Source organism: Giraffa tippelskirchi, chromosome 8, assembly GCF_054371585.1.
Source record: "Giraffa tippelskirchi isolate mGirTip1 chromosome 8, T2T-mGirTip1v1.2.pri, whole genome shotgun sequence".
Lineage (NCBI taxonomy): Eukaryota > Metazoa > Chordata > Mammalia > Artiodactyla > Giraffidae > Giraffa > Giraffa tippelskirchi.
In genome coordinates, this window is record NC_137282.1 from 129,300,294 (window position 1) to 129,325,307 (window position 25,014).

Genomic DNA, 25,014 nt, shown 5'->3' on the forward strand with positions numbered 1-25,014 from the left:
TTGCCACAAACTAGAGGCAAAGGTGCTCTGGTGACTAGTGGGTAGAGGCCAGGGATGCTGCGAAACATCCTGCAATACACAGGACAGCCCCTCACAGCATAAAATTAACCTGGCCCTGAATGCTTATGGGGCCAAGATTGAGAAACCCTGGTCTGTGGTTTTTCCTGTCCAATCGTTGAGTGTAATTGATACATGGTCCTCATTTTAGTGAATAATGTAGAAGAGCAATGGGGAAACTGAAAGGGAATAGTAATATCCAAGCTATTTGAGTCATTGGTTCTGAAGAAAAATGTAAAACAGTGTGGTTATGTTTAAAAAATTATCTACCTGTAAAGAATGACCTTTTTACGTTATTTAATTTTAATTGCATGTATTCCTGAGGGTTGCTAATTAGCTTGTTTATTTTAGATATCTCGTAATGAGAAAGGGTGGAAAAGTTGGTTTGATAAAGATGCTCCAGAGGAGGAAATCATCCCTGATGGATATAATGACTCACTGGATACCTGCCGCAAACTTTTACTTATCAGGTGAGAGGAGGTATTATCAGACCTGGAAGCATCACTCGTCATAGTGTCACATTACAGATCCTACCTCAGTGAGTTTACTTCACTGTGTCCCAGTAGTTACTGTAATGGACGTTTATGCTTCCAAATTGAAGTTTGGATGGCAAATAAAAATGGTGAAGGGCATATGTTGACAACATATTAATCATAGTGCTTTTAGCAAAACATATATGAAAATGTTTTTATTATTCACTTTGGTCACCGTTTACCACTGAGTAAATCATTTATTATTGAATTTCCTTCTGTAAAAGAGTAGATCTCACAGAGTTACAAGGCAATTTTTAAGCTAAAACCAAGAAGATTGCACTATTAAAACGTATAAATGGTGTAGCTATTGAAATGGAAGTGAAAGTTTGAAATGGATGTTGATGTTTTTTTTCATTTCTTTTTCTTCTCACTTTTCATGTTTTCTCAGTATGCAGTAGCTCAAAGAAGGCTTCTGTATTGGAAGGTGTGTGTGTGTGTGTGTGTGTGTGTGTGTGCGTGATGAACAAGACAGGCGGGTGGAGCTGGGGAGGATGATACCACCAAAAGAATAACAGAAAGATGTAGAATTATTATTTTGGAGTAGTTTTGGTCTTTAAGGTTACATCGCCGACTTTTCTTAGAAAAAGTTATTTCCTAGATGTTGTCACTCTTTGAGAGTGATCAGAGCTGTCAGCAGTGGTGACCTCAGGACAGAACAATTATTTGTTTTTATTAGACTACATGTGTCTATCTTTCATCCATCCTTTGAAAATTGAATCCGTGTCAAATGAATAACACAATCTACTAACCAATAAGAAACCATAGCGCTTGACTATGATCCAGAAATATCAAATGACATTTATTTAATAAGTCACAGTGTATAGAACCTGCTACAGTGTAGGCTACATGGATGGTATTAAGTATTAACAAATGCCTGTGAATCAAGCAACTTCTGTCACCTTTGACACATTAACTCCCTCTGAAGACTGCAGAGCTCCCAGTGTGCAGCTGGCCAGGCCCCATCGTGTACTGGATTGGCCAGAGGACACCTCCTCTTGCGTCCCTGCTGTGTCCCTGGCATCAAGAGCAGGCCCTGATGTGTTTACTCCATAAATATCTATCAAAGAGTGAATATGCTCCTGTGTATTTGTTTGAACGAGTAATTGCTTACCTGAAGCTGATAGCCTAGTTACTAGGGATAATCACTGATGTGTGTGTGTGTTTTAAGTAGCTAATTAAAACCTCCCTGATGGTTCAGTGGCTAAGACTCCACACTCGTATGCCTGGGCCTGGGTTTGATTCCTTGGTCAGGGAACTAGATCCCACAGGCCTCAACTGAAATGATCCTGTGTGCCTCAATGAAGAGCAAAGATCCCACGTGATAAGAATCCACCTGCCAATGCAGGGGACATGGGTTCCATCCCTGGCCCAGGAAGATCCCACACACCATTGAGCAACTAAGCCTATGCACCACAACAACTGAGCCCATGTGCTGCAACTACTGAAGTCACGGGCCTAGAGCCTGTGCTCTGCAACAAGGGTGGCCACTGCAATGAGAAGCCTGAAGAGTAGCCCCTGTTCGCTGCAACTAGACAAAGACTGCCTGTAGCAACAAAGACCCAGTGCATCCAAAAATAATTTTTTTAAAAAAGATCCCATGTGCTGCAAATAAGCCCCATCACAGCCAAATAAATAAATAAATAGATTTTTTAAAAACCCAACAGGAATTTCTTTTAAAAAAATTCAAAATAGTCACTGCTTCTCCTGAAAATGAGACACTTGGAAGTCAACTGATTTCTAAGTTCCTTTCTAGATTGGCAACAGAACTGACTCTGCCCTGCTCCTTGCCCATGCCTGGCATCAATCAAAATCGCCTGGCATCAAAACCACACGATTAAACTTGCACTCATCCAAGGACTGAAAATCTCGCCGTGCGTCTTACACATATCTGCATAAAGGAGGATTAGCTTGTTATCCTTTTGCTAATTAACTATGTGTTCTTTAAGTGCTTAGAACTAAATAGAATTTTAAAAATCTGAATTTATTTCCTCCAACTTGTTTGCATTTCTAGGTCTTGGTGCCCAGACCGTACTGTTTTTCAAGCAAGAAAGTATATTGCAGATTCTTTGGAGGAAAAGTACACGGAACCAGTTATCTTAAATCTGGAGAAAACTTGGGAAGAAAGTGATACAAGAACACCTCTAATATGTTTTCTGTCCATGGGATCCGATCCCACAATTCAAATTGACGCACTGGCCAAGAAACTGAAGCTGGGTATGATCAGCAATCTATGAAATTTAGCAAAGCCTCCATGTTTTTGCTTCAATTTTTTCCTTTCATAATTTTATAGCCAATTCTTATAAATATATTCATAAAACTGAGTTAGAAAAAATATTAAACTCCTTCTTTCCCCCATTTTCGGATCTCCTAGAGTGAGGGTATAGATATCTTTGTGCAGAGAGAAACATACTCATCCATCATGTGCTGACTTTTTTAAAGTTGTATTCAGATGTCCATACCACACGGATAGCAGACTGGCAAGAATGAACATTCAACAGCTAATTTTATTGCTCTGCCTATATAAATTTATAACAAAGCCTATTTTGTACAAATTGAAAAACTGTAACCATTGTATTGTAATGCATAGTAATGTAAGGATTCGTTCATTGATACTTTCATTCAGTAACCCCTGAGTGTAGGCAGTGTGTTAGATTCACAGAGTACAGAGATGAATACAACATAGCTGGGAAAGACAGGCAGATAAACAGGTGATAGAAGACAATGCGACAAACTGCTGCAGCAGAGCTACAGACATGCCCATGATAAGATCAGAGCTACTCAGATTGCATGGGGTATAGAGGAAAGCTTGATGATATTTTGAGTAGTATCTAAAAATAGAGAAAAATTAGGGGGTCGTGTGGGAGAGAAGGAAAGTTATTCTGGAGGAAGGAGGTAGGGTAAGGAGTTACAAACATGTAAGTGTGAGTCAACAGGACGAAAGAAGAAGTACCTGAATGAAGCAAAGACATCATGATTGAGCCATTGTCTTCTAGGATGGCTGTTTATAGGAGGGCAGTTTTCTCTTAATACTCTGAAAATCTGAATGTTGTTGGAATTGCCTTTTGGAATCTTCTAGGTTCAGATCTCTATACCTATATCTTGTAGGAGCAATTCATTTATGTCTTTATAAGGATTATGAAGGTGATTGACTGTGAATCCCTAAATCTGCCCTATAAAATAAAACCTTGAATTTATTATTTAGTTAGAATAAGCATAATATAAAATTTATTTAGTGATCTTCAGGTATTTACCACATGTCTGCACCAAAGTTCCTGTAAACTGATAGCTTATGGTAGCGTGCTCTTCGTTCACTCTGCCTCATCATTGTCATCACGCCATTCTGTGTGCTACGTGGATTCATGTTTCAACAGCTGCTTTCTTCTATCTGAACACTGAGACCCAATGTAAAGAGCTTCCAGGTTCTCTTGGCACATACTCGTGGTTAAGTCTCATTGTTGTTGTTGCTCAGTTGCTCCATTGTGTCCAACTCCTTGCGACCCCATGCACTACAGCACACCAGGCTTCCCTGTCCTTCACCATCTCCTGGAGCTTGCTCAAAGTCATGTCCATCATGCAATGCCATCCAACCATCTCATTCTCTGTTGCCCCCCTCTCCTCCTGCCTTCAGTCTTTCCCAGCATCTGGGTCTTTTCCAATGAGTCAGCTTTTCGCATCAGGTGACCAGTGTATTGGAGCTTCAGCTTCAGCATCAGTCCTTCTAATCAGTTCTCAGGATTGATTTCCTTTAGGATGGACTGGTTGGATCTCCTTGCAGTCCAAGGGACTCTCAAGAGTTCTCCAGCACCACAGCTCAAAAGCATCAATTCTTCAGCGTTCAGCCTTCTTTATGGTCAAACTCTCAGATCCATACATGACTACTGGAAAGTCATTAACCACCTTTAAAGGGGGCCATTTTGTTCTAGTATTCACTGCAGCATGCCAGTCATCTGTATCAGCCTAAGAGTGGTGCTTCTCTCAAAGCTTTGTACTTTGAAAATCCCTCTGAGATCTACTTCTCCATGGATTTTTGTCCAGTTGCTTCAATGTCCCACTTCTCTCTACATATAGATTCCTTTTCTGTCTTGCCACAAAGCAATCTCCATGTGACAGAACTCAGATTCCAGTGGCTCATGGGCTTCAATACTTACATGTTCAGTAAGTTCAGCACTGCTAGTGTTACTGAACCGAGTCCACCTGCCTGCCGGGTAGTAAAGTCAATTTACTGACCCAAGTTGCAGTGAAGGGAGGTACAGTGTTTACACATGCATGCATGTGTGCTGTCGCTGCAGTCGTGTCCAATTCTGTGTGACCCTGTCCGACTATTTGCAACCCCATGGTCTGTAGCCTGCCAGGCTCTTCTGTCCATGGAATTCTTCAGGCAAGAATACTGGAGTGGGTTGCCATGCCCTCCTCCAGGGGATCTTCCCAACTCAGGGATTGAATCTGCATCTCTTACATATTTTGCATTGTCAGTCAGGTTCTTTACCACTAGCACCACCTGGGAAGCCCACAGTTGTTTATTGCAGGTGCCAAATAATCTGGAGAATAGGCAGTTCATGCTCAAAAGATGTTGAGGAAAGGATTTTTAAAGACAGCATTTGAAGTGAAATTGCAGGGTGCATGACTTTCTTCTGATTGGTTGATAGTGAGGTAACAGGGTAGTATTTCAGGAAGCTTAATCACCAGCTTTTTGGTTCCAGCCAGTCTAGGGTCCCTTTATTTGTGGACTATATGTAATCATACAGCCTCCATCGGGCAAGGGTCTTAGCTCGTTCATAACAACTAAAAGATATTCATCAGACTGTTATATATATTCCTTGAGGAGGAAATAAGACTTTTTGTTTTTTTGTTTTTGTTTTTTGGCCTTACCGTTTACATGTGGGATCTTAGTTCCCCAACCAGAGATCGAACCCACGCCCCCTGCAGTGGAAGCACAGAGTCTCAACAACTGGACTGCTGGGGAAGTCCTGAGGAGAAGTTAGGATTGTTGCTGAAGCTATCATTACTTTTCTTTCTCAACTGCTCTTCCTTTGTTTCTGTCTTCCCTCAGAGCTTGAGTTTGCTTTTTGGAACCCGGGGAAGGCCTAAGAGACTAAAGCATTGTTCTGCAATGGGGAACACGGAGGGGCATTTGTACCTGGGATGGCCCCATCTGGTTTCACCCAGGCAAACTCCTCTTACTCTCGTGGTCTCAGGTGCAAATACCCAAGGAAGAAGCTCATTGGTTTTGCTTTGGTCACGTGCTCCTTTCTGGGCCAGTCAGTGAACTGTTGCTGTGTGAATGGGCTCATAGCAAGAACCACATATATGGAGCCTAGAGTTGGGGGCATTTCTTAGAAGGGGATACTCTTCCTAGAAGAAGGGCAGTTCCCACTGGAGTTCCCATTTCAAATTTACCTCAAAACAGTGCTGTTGTCTAGGACACTGGTGTAAGAACAGAAATAAGAAAAATAATTCAAGGTCTCCTTTGGGAGAGATTATAACTTTAGTTAAATACATAAAGCCAGAACAGTGCTATCACCTAGTATTATTACATAGTATCATACTGCTTTGCTTGGCAATTTGGTGATTCCATTTCTTGGTACTTCTTTAGTTTTTCCAGCAACTGTTCAACCTTGCTTTGTTAGGAATCACATTAGATTTAATTTTAACACTGAAGGATCCAATGATGTTTATAAAAAACTCTTTGGTCATTTTTTTTAGGAATGTTAGGAAGCATCATTCAGTTCACTGATTTGGGTTAAAAACTCCCCAAATAGCTGTAAAATGAAACTATTATGTAGATAGAATGACATATTACTCTAGTCTCAACAAGAGATGTTTTATTTGGGTAATAGATAATCATAAAATGCTCAAGGTTCACAAAATTCTGAGAAATCCTGGAATTCAAGTGCCTTGTTTTACAGCTGAGGAAACTAACGTCTGGAGATAAGGCCAGAGAACTAGTTGGTGGCAGATAATTCAGGACTTAAACTCAGGGCTCCCAAATCCCTTGTCAGTGGTCTTTCTTTCATCCCCTCTCACTGCCTTTAGTGGATGAATTAGCAAGTTACCTGACAGCAACTTGAGGGATGGGACCAGATCAAATAGGTTTTCATAGAAAAAAAAGAAGGAAAACTTCTCACTATGGAACCTGTCAGGCTCTGTGTTGAGAAATTCAGAGAAGATAAATTCTGCACAAAAGCATTGGGTGCCTGGGAAAGAAGGAGAAAACAGATGGGTTTAGCATGAGAAAAATCCTACTAGGAGCTTGGGTGAAGGAGAGGAAGAGTGGATTTGAAAATAGAATCCAAACATGAATGAAAGAGGACAAATAAAATATAAACTTACAAATAAAAATGGGGCTTCCCTGGTGGCTCAGCGGTGAAGAATCTGCCTGCAGTGCAGGAGACACAGGAGATGAGAGTTCAGTCCCTGGATTGGAAATTTCCCCTGGAGGAGAGCATGGCAGCCCACTCCAATATTCTTGCTGGGAGAATCCCATGGACAGAGAAGCCTGGTGGGCTACAGTCCATGGGGTCACAAAGAGTCAGACACAACTGAAGTGACTGAACAGGCAAGCAAACAAAAATAGGAATGAGAAAATGAGTAAAACAAAGTATATACAGATGAAAAAGTAATAAGATAAAGATATATAGTTATGGCAAAAAAAAAAAAAGTTTAAAAATCTCATTAAAATGGATGTTTGTAGAAAAATATAAATTTATAAAAGTTTCTTGGAAAAAGTTGAAAAGCCTGAATGGACCTATAATTAAGATGAGGAAAATTAGAAGTTTTAAAATTATTACCTCAGCAAAGACACTGAGCTTGAATGATTTTTTGGCAGGTCCTTTAAAACTTTGCTATATTTCATTTCACAACATAGGAAAATAGGATGCATTTTCCTCTGTATTTTAAGGGAATAACATTATCTTGATATCAAAAACAGACCAAGATAGTCACTGTATCAAAGAAAGAAAACCACAGATTGATCCTACTTATTAATATAAATGTAAGGACCTTTATCTAAATGCAAGCAGGAAGAATTCAGCATAATATAAAAAAATGCAAAAAAATAGCAACATGCCTTGATCAAGTAGGATGCATGGGTAAGTATGAGAAAGATACAGTATTAAGAAATCTCATCACAACAAGTGAAAGACTTTTTCCTTAGGCTGTCATATTACCCTGATAATTGCTTAAAAGGCATTTTATGAAAATTCAGCATTTATATTTGGCTTTTAAAAATGGGAACAGAAGAATATTGTATCAATATGATAGTGAATATGAACTTCAAACAGCTTTGTACTTTCTGGTGAACAACTAGAGACATGATGCCCATTAAAGTCAGGAACAAGATAAGGATGTCGCTATCACCACTCTCATTTAGTATTACTGTGGAGGATATAGCTAATGTTTTGTAAGACTCATAAATAAAAGATATAACTACTGGAAAAGAGGGACAAAAGCCATCATTATTCTCAGATAGTGTAATTGGCTAACTAAAGAACACAAATGAATCAACTGAAAAGCTATTAGATTTAACAGGGTATTTTAAAGGTAGCTGGTCACAAAAATAAATATATTTAAAAAATCAATGAAACATTCTTCTAAAATAAAATGTAAAAATCCCGTTTAGTATCTCAATAAAAATAAAACTGAGAAATAATCTTTAGAATACCTATTAGAAGAAAACTCTAAAACTTTCTTAATGACATGAAAGTAGGATAGATTAAATAGAGAGTTAAACCACATTCCCATTATAAAGATTCAATATTGGAAAGATGTCAATAGTCTCTAAATTAATCTATAAATTGAATGTAAGTCTAATTGAAATTCCAACATCATTTTCACCTAATTGGATAGTAGAGGGATCTTAGATCATCTAGAGTAATAAATGGACTAACAATAGCCAAGACAGCTTGAAAAGGAAAAAGAATAATGTGGAGAACAAGCCCAATCAGATTTCTAAACTTTATCAAATTGCAATAATTTAATCAGTGAGGAACTGGCTCAGAGTAGATAAACAGATCAATAGAGCAAAATGAAAGGCCTCAAATTAGACTCTAGTATATACAATAGCTTAGCCTGTGATGAGATTCACATTTCAAATCAGTGGAAGAAAAATGGGTTAGTCAATAAACAGTGTTGCCATAGCAGGTTAACTTTAGAAGAAAGCAAGAATTTTACCTCAGATTAAACTCTAAAGTACGTTCTAGGTTGATTAAGGTTTTAAAAGGTTTAAACTATAAAAGAATATATTGATACTACTGGAGTGGCTAAGATTTCCTTAATCATAACACCAGAATCCAAAACCAGAGGAAAAGAAGTTTGGATAAAGTTTTAAAACTTTGGTATGTCAAAAGCACCACAAATAACATTGAAACACAAATTGCTGTTGAATCCAAGCTCATGTTCCTGATGCACAGTGAGGCCAAACAAACTGAAAAGTCTGAGTCTGGAGCAGAGAAAGGTTAATTGCAAGGACCAAACAAGGAGTATGGGTGGCTTATTCTCAGAAGACCCAAACTTCCTGATGGTTTTCAGGGAAAAGTTTTTAAAGGCAAAGTTTGGGATGAGGGCTACAGGGTGTAGGACTTTCTTCTGATTGGTTGGTGGTGAGGTAACAGCGTGGTGCTCCAGGAACCATGTGCTCAGCCTGAAGTTACCATCCTCTACTTAAGTGGGGGCAATAGTTCCTGTAAGAAAAACTTCAAGATATATTGTTATGTATATCCCTTTAGGAGGAAATACAACTCTTTATCTCCGAGCTATCGTTTCTTTTTTTAAAAGTGTAATTATTTCTGGCTGCTCCGGATCCTTGTTACTATATGTGGGCTTTCTCTAGTTGTGGTGAGTGGGGGTTACGCTGTAGTTGCAATGCACTGGCTTCTCATTGTCATGGCTTTTGTTGCAGAGTGTGGGCTCTAGGGTGTGCAGACTTCAGTAGCTGCAGCATATAGGCTCAGTAGCTGTGAGGCTACAGGCTTAGTTGCCCTGCAGCATGTGGGATCTTCCCAGATCAGGGATCGAATCCATGTCCCCAGCATTAGCAGGCAGATTCTTAGCCACTGGACACTAGGGAAGTCCTGTGCTAAGTGTTTCAGACTGCTTTTCTTTTGTTCCTGCATTTCCTCACTTCCCTAATCAGTAACTGTTTGAATTTGCCCTTTGGAACTCAAGGAGGGTCTGGAAGACTGAAGCCTTTTTCTTACAGACAAGAAATGGACAAGGAGAGATTTTTGTACCTGGGAAGGCTCCACAGGGCCCTGCCCAGTTTCCAAAGAAAAGATGGAAGTGTGGGCTGGGAATTGCAACATTCTATTTCAGCTGGAGACATTGGCAGTCCTTTTTCATATACACCATGAATCTTCAAAATGTTTGAGTGCTTTTCCCCAACTATTCTACACATACAAATTTATCATAAAAACAAACTGAGAGATGCACATTGAGATTCATTTACAAGGATGTTAAGTCTAGTGCTATTTATAATATTAAAAAATTAGAAATGTCTCAAATATACAAAAGGATAGTGGCTAACTTGGCAAGAATGCATTAACATGATGGAGCATTGTGCCACCATTAAAAACTGTTTACCAATAATGTTTAATGACAATAAAATACAACATACTGTTAAGAAGTAAATATTTAAATGACATGTATATGTATTATTGTACATATATATATAATTCTTAATATGGATAGGTCTGTAATCTCTTATTCAAAGCCCTTGAGGTCAGATACACTGCAGAAATTAGAATTGTCCAGCTTTTAGAAAGGTAATATTTCATGTATTATATAATACACTGCAGATGAAAGTATTAATATTTATAAAGATAGGAATAAATAAAGACTATAAATAGGCTCATATCCATTCAGGTCAGCTTTTACCACCAAAGTGGTTTTGTGGCAAAGCTGTCAGTTTTCAGAGTGTTTTGAATTTTGAATTGAGGGTAAGTGATTGTGGATTGTACACTGAGAAGATTAGAATGTAGATCTCTCTGGAAGGATATTGGTGATTTTTGTTTTCTTCTTTGTAGTCTCCTGTATTTTACAAAGCTTTCACTATAAACATATACTGTTTAATTTGATTTTTTAAAAATTTTAAAAAGAAAGAGGAGACGTGAAAGACACTCAAGTCTAATTTTGGGAAGAAATAGAAAAGCAGTTGAAATCTTACTAAGCATCTTTCAGATGTAACCAAGCAGCAAAAAAAGGAAAAGAAAAAAAAAGCCTGCAAACCAGAAAACCAAAACATCTCATACCACCAAAGGACAAATATGCTGCAATACCTGCAAAAACAATTTCTGCAACATCCTCTGCATCCTTCCTCCTCTTGGCAGTCCCCATCATGATGTCCTGGCAGCTTTTCCCACTCTCTCTGGAAATTCAGCCTGCACTGCCTCTTCTCTCAATGGCCTTTGTCTTTTGAACTTCCTCAGGTGCAAAGCTTCCTCACTATTCCAGTGTCAATCAACCTAGTTTTTCCAGACTATTCAGAAATTTATCAACCTATTTTAAAAATGAAGAAAGATTGCAGATCAATAACTGAAGCTTCCACTTTAAGAAACCAAGGAAAGAAGAGCAAACTAAACCCGAAGCAATCAAAAGGAAGAAAATAATAAATATTTGAATGAAAAAAATGCAAGAAAGGATTAAAAAAGAACAGAGACTCAATCAACCAAGTGTATCTTCTTTGAAAAGGTCAACAAAATTGACAAACTTTTGTCCTAACTGACCAAGAATAAAGGAGAGAAGACTTAAGATAACTAAAATCAGGAATGAAAGAGGGATGTCAATGAAAATAATCAATGAACAAACTATAATAGGAATAGAAAAGAGTTTTATTTGAGCCAAACTGGGGACTGGCAGCTCTCAGATAAGTCAGAGGAGCTGCTCCAGAGAAGCATGGGTTTCCGCATAGTTTCATATCTTGTCAGAACAAAGAACATCAAACAAGTCAGGACACATTCCTTCAAGGTTTCAAGAAAAACAGGTTGGCGAGTACATAGCAAGTCAGTATACCTTGGCTCCTGGGAAGGGAGCCTCATCATTGAAGAAGTACTGGCACTGGCATCTCAGGAAGGGAAGAATTTGTAACATTTTTATTTTTAACACATTCTTTAATTCTGGTCAATGTACCCTTTTCTCTGACAGTTAGAGCTGATGTATAATGTATGTTTGATAGGCCACAAACAGGCTGTTTTAGTTAGCATAAAGTTCAGTTAAACCCATGTATAAGTCAGGATGACGTTCCCCTATCTCAATATGTGAAAATTTCTTTTATCAGGAGACATCGCTATTGACTTGAAAAAAACAGAAAAGATCATACAGAATACTATGAACAATTATGCCAACAAATTAGATAACCTAGATGAAATGGGCAAATTATCAGAAAAAGAAAATTACTTAAACTGACTAAAGAAGAAATAGAAAACCCGAATAGAGCTTTAAGAAATGAAAGATTGATTTGTAGGAAATCCAGGACGAGATGCCTTCACATTCTACCAAATGTTTATTGAATAACACCAGTTCTTTCCAAAAAATAAAAAAATAAAAGAGGAGAGATTACTTCCCAACTCATTCTGTGAGACCTTATTACTCTGATACCAAATCTAGACAAACACAGTAGAAGGAAACCAATATCCAGCTGAATATAAATAAAAGCGAAAGTTCTCAACAAAATGCTATTGAATTCAGCGCCACATAAAATGAATTATACACCATGACCAAGTGGATTTACCCCAAGAATGCAAGGTTGTTCAACATACGAAAATTAATCAATGTAACATCCCATATTACCCATGGAAAAGAAATGCAAAAAAGCAAAATGGCTGTCTCAGGAGGCCTTACAAATAGCTGGGAAAAGAAGAGAAGCGAAAAGCAAAGGAGAAAAGGAAAGATATTCCCATCTGAATGCAGAGTTCCAAAGAATAGCAAGGAGCGATAAGAAAGCCTTCCTCAGCGATCAATGCAAAGAAACAGAGGAAAACAACAGATTGGGAAAGACTAGAGATCTCTTCAAGAAAATTAGAGATAGCAAGGGAACATTTCATGCAAAGATGGGCTCAATAAAGGACAGAAATGGTATGGTCCTAACAGAAGCAGAAGATATTAAGAAGAGGTGGCAAGAATACACAGAAGAACTGTACAAAAAAGATCTTCACGACCCAGATAATCACAATGGTGTGATCACTCACCTAGAGCCAGACATCCTGGAATGTGAAGTCAAGTGGGCCTTAGAAAGCATCACTGCGAACAAAGCTAGTGGAAGTGATGGAATTCCAGCTGAGCTATTTCAAATCCTGAAAGATGATGCTGTGAAAGTGCTGCACTCGATATGCCAGCAAATCTGGAAAACTCAGCAATGGCCACAGGACTGGAAAAGGTCAGTTTTCATTCCAATCCCAAAGTAAGGCAATGCCAAAGAATGCTCAAACTACCGCACAATTGCACTCATCTCACATGCTAGTAAAGTAATGCTCAAAATTCTCCAAGCCAGGCTTCAGCAATACGTGAACTGTGAACTTGCAGATGTTCAAGCTGGTTTTAGAAAAGGCAGAGGAACCAGAGATCAAATTGCCAACATCCGCTGGATCATCAAAAAAGCAAGAGAGTTCCAGAAAAATATTTCTGCTTTACTGACTATGCCAAAGCCTTTGACTGTGTGGATCACAATAAACTGTGGAAAATTCTGAAAGAGATGGGCATACCAGACCGTCTGACCTGCCTCTTGAGAAACCTGTATGCAGGTCAGGAAGCAACATTTAGAACTGGACATGGAACAACAGACTGTTTCCAAATAGGAAAAGGAGTACGTCAAGGCTGTATTTTGTCACCTTGCTTATTTAACTTATATGCAGAGTACATCATGAGAAACGCTGGGCTGGAGGAAGCACAAGCTGGAATCAAGATTGCCGGGAGAAATATCAATAACCTCACATATGCGGATGACACCACCCTTATGGCAGAAAGTGAAGAAGAACTAAAGAGCCTCTTGATGAAAGTGAAAGAGGAAAGTGAAAAACTTGGCTTAAAACTCAACATTCAGAAAACTAAGATCATGGCATCTGGTCCCATCACTTCATGGGAAATAGATGGGGAAACAGTGTTGGACTTTATTTTTTTGGGCTCCAAAATCACTGCTGATGGTGATTGCAGCCATGAAATTAAAAGATGCTTACTCCTTGGAAGGAAGGTTATGACCAACCTAGATAGCATATTTAAAAGCAGAGACATTACTTTGCCAACAAAGGTCCGTCTAGTCAAGGCTATGGTTTTTCCAGTGGTCATGTATGGATGTGAGAGTTGGACGGTGAAGAAAGCTGAGTGCCGCAGAATTGATGCTTTTGAACTGTGGTGTTGGAGAAGACTCTTGAGAGTCCCTTGGACTGCAAGGAAATCCAATCAGTCCATCCTAAAGGAGATCAATCCTGGGTGTTCATTGGAAGGACTGATGTTGAAGTTGAAACTCCAATACTTTGGCCACCTCATGTGAAGAGTTGACTCATTGGAAAAGACCCTACTGCTGGGAAGGTTTGGGGGCAGGAGGAGAAGGGAACCACAGCGGATGAGATGGTTAGATGACATCACCGACTCGATGGACATGGGTTTGGGTAAGCTCCGGGAGCTGGTGATGGACAGGGAGGCCTGGCGTACTGCAATTCATGGGGTTGCAAAGAGTCGGACATGACTGAGCGACTGAACTGAACTGAACTGAATACCCCATATTAATAGAATAAAGAACAAAAAATCACACGGTTATCTCAATAGTTGCAGAAAAAGCATTGAAAAAAATCCAACATTCTTTCATGATGAAAGCCCTCAGCAAACTAGAAATAAAAGGGAACTTCTTCAACCTGATGAGGGGCACCTACAGAAACCCACAGCTCACATCATACTTAATGCTGAAAAATGGGATATTTTTCCCAAAACATCAGGAGCAAGAGAAGAATGTCTACTTGCACTTCTACTCAGCACTGTATTGGAAGTTTTAGTCAGACCCAGAGAAGAAATAAATAGCATTCACACTGGAAAAGAAGTAAAACCACCTCAGTTTGACGATGACATGAGGGAGGAGGGCCGTGCAGCTGGAGAAGAGTGAATCAATTGTGGTGGGATCCTAAAAAGTGTGTGTGTGTGTGTATAGATTGCGGAAGCAATGGGACCCATTTGTGTAGGGTCATAGAGGTCAGAATTTGAATTGGATTTTGGATTTTGCACAGAATGAAATGAGAAGCCGTCGGATGTTTCTGAGCAGAGGATGGACATAATCTGATTCAGGATTCAATCAAATTCCTCTGTCTGCTGTGGGAAGAATAGCTAGTAGGGGAAAGAGTGGGAGAGACGTCACCAGTAAGTAGGCTCCTGCAAGAATACAGGCATGAGGTGATGGACTAGGGGAATGAGAGTGTAGACATCCAGAAGGGGTCACATTCAGACTCGGGGTTTGTTTTGAAGGGATGCCTTTAAGTATCTTCTTGACCTCTTACCCAGGTCGAGATAAGAAACTCAGGCTACCCCTGAACAAAAACCAGTTCTTCCTTTTAAACAGTGTATCTCAGAAGAGTTGGAAGGGCAGAGGAGATAGATTATGGCTCACACTGATGTGTTAATATTTATTGTCCATATCACACCTTCCTCCATTGATCTACTTAACACTTGTGGGTTCTTCCAAAACAGGAGAGACTCAGTGTCTCTTTGTACAATTCAGAGGCTCCTCCCATTCCAGTTCCACCTTCCCTTTCTTCTCTTATAGGGTTTGTGGGTTCTTCTCAGATGCCCTGGGAACAGTGCCTCGAGCAGGAGAGATTCATGAGGGCTTTGTTGGGAGAATCCAGCTATGTTCAATGACCTATGGACATTTGCAGTTTCTAGTTCTTCAAGCAATGCTCTACCAATCCTCTCTCAGGCACACACTGCCGAGTTTCACCCTGTGTCCCTGAGTCCACAGATAATTCTAATACTACACCCTACCAGCAGTCACGGAATCTCTGGCCATTAACCCCATGGTGCTGTGTTTTATTTAAATGGTGTGCCCTGGCAGCATGAATTTCTCTCATTCTCTGTAGCTTCTACCAGCAGTTTCCAAATCAGCCTCATTGTTTGCCCAACCACAGCTGCCCACTTTTCTGAGGATTCAGGCTGATCCAGTAGAGTTAAGTCAAAGGCATGCATTGCTTCACAGTGTCTCCATTGACTTCCTTTCCCTGTGCCTCTAGAAGTCTAGAGATCACGCCTCTAAAATTAAAGAAGACCTGGGTCCACAAAAGCTTACTTCAAAGTTAATTTCTAATTCCAGTTTCCCAAGTATGATTCAGAGACTTCTACAGTTTAGTGAATTCATATGACAGGCACAAGTGTGGTTCTCCATCTGGGACATCAAATTCACTAATGAGCCTAAATAATGTATATTCCTGCTGGATTATAACCACATCTCTAATCTTGGAGTGGTTCCCACTTTTTCTTCAGGCTCCTTTTTCTCAGTTCCAAGAGGATTTGATCCTGAGGAGCAGTTACCCCTGAATATAGTCCTCATGGGGATGAATTGCTACAAGTTCCATCTCAGAAAATGGACAAATAGGCAAACAAAACTTGAACAGACAGACAGACAAAACACTGCAAGGTTGACATCATAAAAGAATAAAAAGATCGGTATCCAATCTTTACTGAAACATCTGCTGAAACACCAAAAATTATTCAATCAAAACAGAGCAAAACTAAAAACACCTCTTTCCTTCTAAATACCTGTGATAGCATTGCAGCTGCCTCTCCCCATCAGTCTGTCTCCTCATTATCTCCAAAGACCCCAGAACTCTTCAAAGGCTCCGGCTTGTGCCTTTTGTCTCTCTCCTTGTCCTTTGCTTTCCATGTAGGGCCTCCAGTCTGCTCCACTCCTTTCTCTCATCAACACGACCAGAAGACAGACTTATTTGAATAACAGAATTTCCTTAGAAGCCATAGAGGGAGGGAGGCTATGACAATTCAGAAATTAATTTTTCATCCCAATCCTGTTATAAAATTTACATTTTATGATAGTGATCCTTCTGTATTACAGAATGCAGAACTATCTCAATGGGGCAAGGACAAGAAGTACATGCTCGAAAGCTGATTCAGATGTCAATGCAGCAGGTATGTGGCAATGGAAACTACTTTTCATGGAACTTTCTTGTTATGATTCCTCTGGCCATCTGGTCTACCTAGCACCACCTCCATGATGGGTAGAGTGTTCTTCCTGTGATGCTCAATTTTCCATTTTCATTTATGCATATAGAGTAAACTTTGATTACTTAAGGATTTTGAACCTCCAGCTAGTTGGCTCCTGACATTCCCCACAAAATACTTGTTCCATTTTCTACAGCATATGCTCCATTTTTATTTTCACTAAATATTTTTTTGGTAATTTGGCAGACACACTTTCTGGTTCATAAAGAATGCAGCTCTAGCAGTCTTGGAATGTCATGATCAATATTAATAGATAGTGCTTAAGAAGTGACAGATTGAGACAGTCAAATTTCAATTTTCGGTTAAAGTGAGCCTTTCATTTGTCGTTAATGGATAGTTTCAGGCTAATAAGAAATATTTGAGGGTGTTATGTTTAAATATTGATAACAGTTTTTATTGAAAATTGCAAGCTGGATGGAATGTTGAGAAATATTTTTCATCACACCTAATAAATACACAGGACATTAATTTTCTAGAAAAGCTTGGCTGATAGCAGTCTCAGCAGCAATAAGAAATTGCATCATTTATAAAAATAAAATAAAATATTGGTTTATTTTTAAGCTTTTGATCTCATAATGTCCCTAGCAACTTTTCCCTGGGAATTAATGACTGGCGAGAGTTAATGGGCTAAAACCCTGCTTGGGTCATGAAGTTTTCAGGCTAACCATTAATTCTCAAGTGCCCTAAACCTTAATCTTTATCAGTTAATTAAATTCAATAATATATGGTATTTAATTTATATATATCAAAGCAATTATATATAATTATTTCTACTCAGATAAAATGATTCACTCTGTTGAATGATCTGACTGTTTGACTTTGGGCCTTAAATAATTTCTTTAGTTTCCATGAGTGAGAAGCTTTTAAATTTGAATACAGCATTCACATTAACTTTCTTTGGAATATTAGTTTTTTTATAACTTCTGTGTTCTCTGTCTCAAGGTGAGATAAATATTGATAATATTGGAATTATAAAAACAAACAAACAGTACTTCCCTGGCTATCTAATGGTTAAGGTTCCCAGCCTCCAATGCAGGGGGTGTGCGTTCAATTCCTGGTTGGGGAACTAAGATCCCACATGCCATGTGGCATAGGCAAAAACAAAACAAGTAACAACAATAATACCCAACAATAACCAAGAACAGGTACAGCCACATTGTCACTTGAAAGATTTAGGATAAAGCTGACATTGTGGAATTCAGAGCAGAGAATCAAAGAGTAACTGGATCTACAAGGACCCAGAGTTCTGACCATGAAGTTCATCTTCTTGACAACTTGGTTGTCTAGACCAAAAAGTCCCCTTTGCTATTTAAGCCAATCTGAGTTGTATTTTCTCTTGCAGTATAGAGCATAATATATATGCCTTACCATATGTATACTGAGCTCAATAACTTGAAGCTGTATATATTTGATCTTGTTGCATAAAGTATATCAAAGCATCAGCTGGCTAGTAAACTATGTTCTTATAGAACTGTGATGGTTATGTGACATATTGTTAAGGTTTTATCAATATTTAGATAGTGCTTAATAAATTTTGTGGTTTCAGGAACATCTGGGAGGAGTGATGACAAAGAACAAGATTTAGTATTGGGGTGGGAGGTGGGAGGGAGGTTCAAGAGGGAGGGGACATATGTATTCCTATGGCTGATACATGTTGATGCATGGCAGAGACCAACACAATGTTGTAAAGCAATTATCCTTCCATTAAAAATAAATAAATTTTAAAAAAGGGTTTAGTATTATGGTAGCAGGCATGCTCAGTCACTCAGTTGTGTCCAACTCTGCGACCCCGTGGACTGTAGCCCACCAAGCTCCTCTGCAGATAGGATTTTCCAGGCAAGAATACCGGTAGCAAATGTCACCAAATGTATTGCCTCTGGTGAAGTAAGATTTGTATTTCAAGGCAGGAGAAGAAAATTGTAGCATAAAATTGGCTCTCTCTGCTCGTTTGGGCTTCCTGCCTCCCCTGTGCAGTGTGTCTCTGCATTATGCATCAACCAGACCTCCTCAGAGGTGGGAATGCCTGCTCCAATGCAAAGATCAGGGTTTTGTTTTTTTCCCCCATTTCTTTGACACTAACAGTGTAGCTTCTTGAAGATTAGCATGGTGACTTATTGCTGTCTTTGTATATGCTTACCTGGACTGTGTATCTTTGGTGAACTTCATGTGAAATGTCAGCATGTCATTTTGATGTATGATCCTTTGTCTTGAAAATGTGTATGACTGTGCCTTTGACTTCTAATAGGTGGGACAGTCAGAACCTCTGAGTCTGTCTCCCAGGCTGTAATCCTCAGTTTGGCTCTAATAAAATTCTCTCTTTTCTTCCTAACTTGATTGTTGATGAATTTTCGTCAACTCCTCCAACTTTCATGAGGTCATGTGCATCTCTTTGTGGCAGTGGATGGCTTGGCTTTGGCGTGAGTCCCTTCTGAGGCAGAACAAGTTACAAATTCCAAAATACCCATTCTCACCATTAGATGGTGCACACACTGTACTTAATAAAGTCTAACTGCGTTTTAATTTCTGTTCCCTTCTGAACCAGGGGTGACAGAGTAACATTCATTTTGAAACCACTTGATTCCAAGTAACCAGCTTTACCAGAAGCAGGAAAAAAAGTTTTTATTGACATATAATTCCATTAACATATATGTGTTCAAAACAGAGTATTCACATGCCCCTAGCAAAAGTTTAAAAAAATCTTTGTATGTACACTTTGTTTTATTAAAATCATAGCAAAAAAGTTATGAGGAATTAACATGAAGTCACTTTTGAATACAGGGTGGCTGGGTGTTACTGCAGAATTGTCACCTTGGCCTAGAATTCATGGAAGAATTGCTGGAGACTTTAACCATCACAGAAACCATCGATGATACTTTCCGAGTGTGGATAACTACCGAGCCGCACATTCGGTTTCCCATTACATTGCTTCAGGTTTGTTACTATGAGATGAGTGTCTTTTCCTTGAGAGTTATACAAATGAAGATGACACTTCTGTCATTACTGAAAATGGCAAACGTAACAGGCTTTTTTTGGTCAACTCTGCATTGTAAAATCTCAATGCCGTTATCGTCAAACCCTTGACTATAATCATCAAGGTTATATAGTAAATATTCCCACAGGAGAGTTAAAAGACTTGGTATTAATTTATTGGGTTTTAGCTCTGATCAATGTAACTAGTTTACACGGTGCCTTTTTTTATGTACCACAAGCATATTGTTGTCTGATGTATTGTCATTTCTATTTTATCCTTCACAGTAATTTATAGAAACAAAAGTACTATTTACCTTTTTTTTTTCACTATTTGTTTTTTATGACAGACTTCTCTCAAATTCACTAATGAGCCACCCCAAGGCGTTCGTGCAGGTCTGAAAAGAACATTTGCCGGAATTAATCAAGACCTTCTGGATATCAGTAATTTACCCATGTGGAAGCCAATGCTTTACACTGTAGCGTTTTTACACTCCACTGTGCAGGTAACTTCTGGGAACCGTTTGCACTTTCAGAAGACGCTAATGATGTTATGTTTGCCCCCCTGCTCCTCTGTCTAGTGTCCTCACCTCACTTTCTTTTTCCTTCATGGCACTTTTTTCCCCACCTGGCACAGGATGAGCATATTTGCTTGTGTATTTAATGCATCCTCCTACCCCCATCCCCCACCTTGGCCCCTAGCGTGTAAGATTCTCCAGAGCAATGACTCTGTCCTTTTGTAACTGCTGGGTCTCCACTTGTCACAGCAGCAACTGCAGCATTGCCAGAGCTCAATAAATGTTTGTGGGATGAACAAACGAATTACTCTGATAGGAACTGGATCTTGAAAGTTGCCTATGCTGTCTGGCAATGTTCTCTATACTATCTCATGTAATACTAACAATCACCTTTCAGGGTAGGATTTATCACCATCTGCAAAGTGAGGAAATTGAGACTCAGAGAGGTTAGGCAACGTTATATATACCATCTCATGTAATACTAACAACCACCTTTCAGGGTAGGATTTTTCACCATCTAGAAAATGAGGAAATTGAGACTCAGAGAGGTTAAGGTCCTTCCTAAATGGTGAATCTAGGAGTCAGACCCCATGTTGCCTGCCTTGGATGCAAGTATGTTTTGACCCTCCTCCCCACTGGGATAGTGGTGGTCATGGTGTTTGGAAGATGAGTCACAGGGGTCAGCTGTCGTCTTCAGATTGTTTCCGGTTTGCTTGTACTGTGTGGCTACCCAGCAATGTCTCTATGCGTTTTGTTTTTTCATTTGTTACCACTTTGTTCTATATTTAGATTTAGGATTTTGTTCTGTATTTGAAAGCTATATAATTTTTAAAATTAGTGATTTATTTGTTTTTGACTGCACTGGATCTTCGTTGCTGAACACAGGCTTTTTCTAGTTGTGGCGAGAGGGAGTTATTAGAGAAAGTTGTGGTGCACGAGCTTCTCTCATGGTGGCAGAGCATGGGCTCTTGAGCTCATAGGCTCCATAGTTGTGGCACTCTGGCTTAGTTGCCCTATGGCATGTGGAATCTTCCTGGACCAGGGACTGAACCTGTGTCCCCTGCATTGGCAGGCACGTTCTTAATCTCTGGACCACCAGGGAAGTCCAGGCTGTGTAATTTTAATGTACTTGATTCACTCTTGATTTCACAGAGAGATAAAGGGGCTCCTTGAACTCTTCCCTACATTTCTTCTTTTCCTGAAGCTGGAGTGAGGACAAAATAAATAACTGGTTTGAACCAGGAGTCGTGGTTCGACTGTGCCCAGTGGCCAGCAGAGCTTGGCCTCATCTTTCCCTGCCCTGCCCAAAAGTGGAGAGGGATTGGGTGCCCACCTCAGGAAATACTGGGCATGTTTACCCACGGGTTCCCTGTCACCACCACTTTACTAGGTATAACACTGCCCAACTGAGAGGGCAGTGCAAAGAGACAGCTGATGTTTCTCTGTCCCCCACCCTGAGAAGTTAAAATCAGAATAAATGCTTTGTGGGTGGTTATTTTTACTAAGTTCCACTGTGGCCTCTGGATTGATTGTAAATTACAGCTTTCAAGTCACTGAAGCTGATTTCATACATTCTTATCTGGGAATTGTTGGGTTTGCTAGACCTTATCACACTCTAATACAAATATTGCTTTAACTCTGTTATTTAATGCCCAATTCACAAACAGTAAATTTTATGATTCTTTCCTAGTAATGATGATTCAACTTTTCCACCATGCTTATCACAGATAGATGATTGGGGGTGTTTTCCATACGGTCAAGACGGCAATCTGTGTTTTTAGTGGCCATTATCCAAGTGCTAAAAAGAAGAAAAGGACTCCGGGCCAGTCATGGAGCCAAAGTGTACTTGCACTTAATGTGACTTGTATTTGGATTAAAACAAACAAAAAAAATCTCCACTGCTGGGGCCACGAAGGTCACAGTGGCATGGCTATGAAAAAAAAAAATTGTGAAGATCTCTTAAAATCTGATCCTAGTGTATCAGAGCATTTCATAGAGAGTCAGGAGGCCTGGGCTTTAGAATTGTTGTGACATCAGTTAGCTGCATAAGGTCGGTCCAGTTTTGTCCTTTTTGGGGTCTCTGTTTCCCCATCTGTGTGTTTCAAGGCAGAAGGAAGTGATCTTTCAAGATTTTTCCCATTTCTAACATTCTGTTGTCCAGCTCTATAATTACACAAGGAATGTGGATAATTTAAGCATTTCCCCCCACCCTGCATCCTCCATTCTAGTTTCGATTAGAGAAATGTTTTAATGTTTTTCAGTTAGAAAAAACATCCTCCGTCACCCTCTTCTCCTCCTTCCCTCAGTCTTTCCCAGCATCAGGGTCTTTTCCAATGAGTTGGCTCTTCACATCAGGTGGCCAAAGTATTGGAGCTTCAGCTTCAGCATCAGTCCTTCCAATGAGTATTCAGGGTTGGTTTCCTTTCGGATTGACTGATTTGATCTCCTTTCTGTCCAAGGAACTCTCAAGAGTCTTCTCCAACACCACAGTTCCAAATCATCAATTCTTTGGTGCTCAGCCTTCTTTATGGTCCAACTCTCACATCCATACAGGATTACTGGAAAAACCATAGCTTTGATGATATGGACCTTTGTTGGCAAAGTGATATCTTGGCTTTTTAATATGCTGTCTAGACCTGGGTTCAATCCCTGGGTTGGGAAGATCCCCTGGAGAAGGGAAAGGCTACCCTCTCCAGTATTCTGACCCAGAGAATTCCATGGACTATACAGTCCACGGGTTCGCAAAGGGTAGGACATGACTGAGCAGCTTTCACTTTCACTTTCAGGTTTGTCACAGCTTTGCTTCCAAGAAGCAGGCATCTTTTAATTTCATGGCTGCAATAACTGTCCACAGTGTTTTTGGAGCCCAAGAAAATAAAATCTGTCACTATTTCCATTCTTTCCCCATCTATTTGCCATGAAGTGATGGGACCAGATGTCATGATCTTAGTTTTTTGAATGTTGAATTTTAAGCCAGCTTTTTCACTCTCCTCTTTCACTTTCATCAAGAGGCTCTTTAGTTCCTCTTCACTTTCTACCACTAGGGTGGTGTCATCTGTGTATCTGAGATTATTAATATTTCTTCCAGCAATCTTGGTTCCAGCTTGTGCTTCATCCAGCCCGGCATTTTGCATGATGTACTCTGCATATAAGTTAAATAAGCAGGGTGACAATATACAGCCTTGACGTACTCCTTTCCCAATTTGGAACCAGTCCGTTGTTTGATGTCCAATTCTGTTACTCCTTGACCTGCATGCAAATGTCTAAGGAGGCAGTTAAGGTGGTCTGGTATTGCCATCTCTTTAAGAGTTTTCCATAGTTTGTTGTGATCCACACTGTCAAAGGCGTTAGCATTGTCAATGAAGTGGAAATAGATGTTCTTCTGGAATTCTCTTGCTTTTTCTATGATCCAATAGATGTTGGCAATTTGATTTCTGGTTCCTCTGCCTTTTCTAAACCGAGCTTGAACATCTGGAAGTTCTTGTTTCACATACTGTTGAAGACTAGCTTGAAGGATTTTGAGCATTACCTCGCTAACATGTGAAATGATTGCAACTGTGCAGTAGTTTGAACATTCTTTGACATTGCCTTTCTTTGGGATTGGAATGAAAACTGACCTTTTCCAGTCCTGTGGCCACTGCTGAGTTTTCTAAATTTGCTGGCATATTGAGTGCAGCAATATAACAGCATCATCTTTTAGGATTTGAAATAGCTCAGCTGAAATTTCCTCACCTCCACTAGCTTTGTTTGTAGTGATGCTTCCTAAGGGCCTCTTGACCTCACACTCCAAGTTGTCTGACTCTAGGTGACTGATCACACCATCATGGTTATCCAGGTCATTAAGATCTTTTTTGTAGAGTTCTTCTGTGTATTCTTGCCACCTCTTCTTAATCTCTTCTCCTTCTGTTAGGTCCTTGCTGTTTCTGTCCTTTCGCCCATCTTTGCATGAAATATTCCCTTGGTATCTCTAATTTTCTTGAAGAGCTCTCTAGTCTTTCCCATTCTATTGTTTTCCTCTATTTCTTTGCATTGTTCGCTTAAGAAGGCTTTCTTATCTCTCCTTACTGTCCTTTGGAACTCTGCATTCACATGGGTATAGCTTTCCTTTTCTCTTTTGCCTTTTGCTTCTCTTCTTTTCTCAGCTATTTGTAAGGCCTCCTCAGACAACCATCTTGCCTTGCTGCATTTCTTTTTGGGGGGATGGTTTTGCTCACTATCTCCTGTACAATGTTACAAACCTCCATCCGTCATTCTTCAGGTACTCTGTTTATCAGATCTAATCCCTTGAATCTATTTGTCACTTCCACTGTATAATCATAAGTGATTTGATTTAGGTCATATCTGAATGGTCTAGTGGTTTTCCCTACTTTCTTCAATTTAAGTCTGAATTTTACAGCAAGGAATTCATAATCTGAACCACAGTCAGCTCCTGGTCTTGTTTTTTCTGACTGTATAGAGCTTCTCCATCTTTAGGTGCAAAGAATATAATCAATCTGATTTTGGCATTGACCATCTGGTGATGTCCAAGTGTAGAGTCATCTCTTGTGTTATTGGAAGAGGGTGTTTGTTGTGACCAGTGCATTCTCTCGTGCACGCTAGAGACTCTCGGAGGGCACAAACAAAACCTTGTGCACACCAGGACCCAGGGAAAGGAGCAGTGACCCCCACAAGAGACTGAGCCAGACCTGCCTGTGAGTGTTTAGGGGTCGCCTGTGGAGTGTGGGTCAGTAGTGGCC

At 39.7% G+C, this 25,014-nt stretch overlaps 1 protein-coding gene across 4 annotated transcripts in view; it reads left to right on the plus strand.

Moving 5' to 3' along the window:
* DNAH8 (dynein axonemal heavy chain 8) overlaps positions 1 to 25,014 on the plus strand; it is a 326,388-nt gene that overhangs the window by 243,398 nt on the left and 57,976 nt on the right. For all 4 annotated transcript variants that reach the window (XM_081523221.1, XM_081523219.1, XM_081523218.1 and 1 more), the window contains 5 exons: positions 409 to 527; positions 2,602 to 2,804; positions 16,627 to 16,700; positions 19,572 to 19,724; positions 20,111 to 20,266. In XM_081523221.1, coding sequence (XP_081379347.1) covers positions 409 to 527; positions 2,602 to 2,804; positions 16,627 to 16,700; positions 19,572 to 19,724; positions 20,111 to 20,266 — 705 coding nt within the window. The remainder of the gene's footprint in view (positions 1 to 408; positions 528 to 2,601; positions 2,805 to 16,626; positions 16,701 to 19,571; positions 19,725 to 20,110; positions 20,267 to 25,014) is intronic.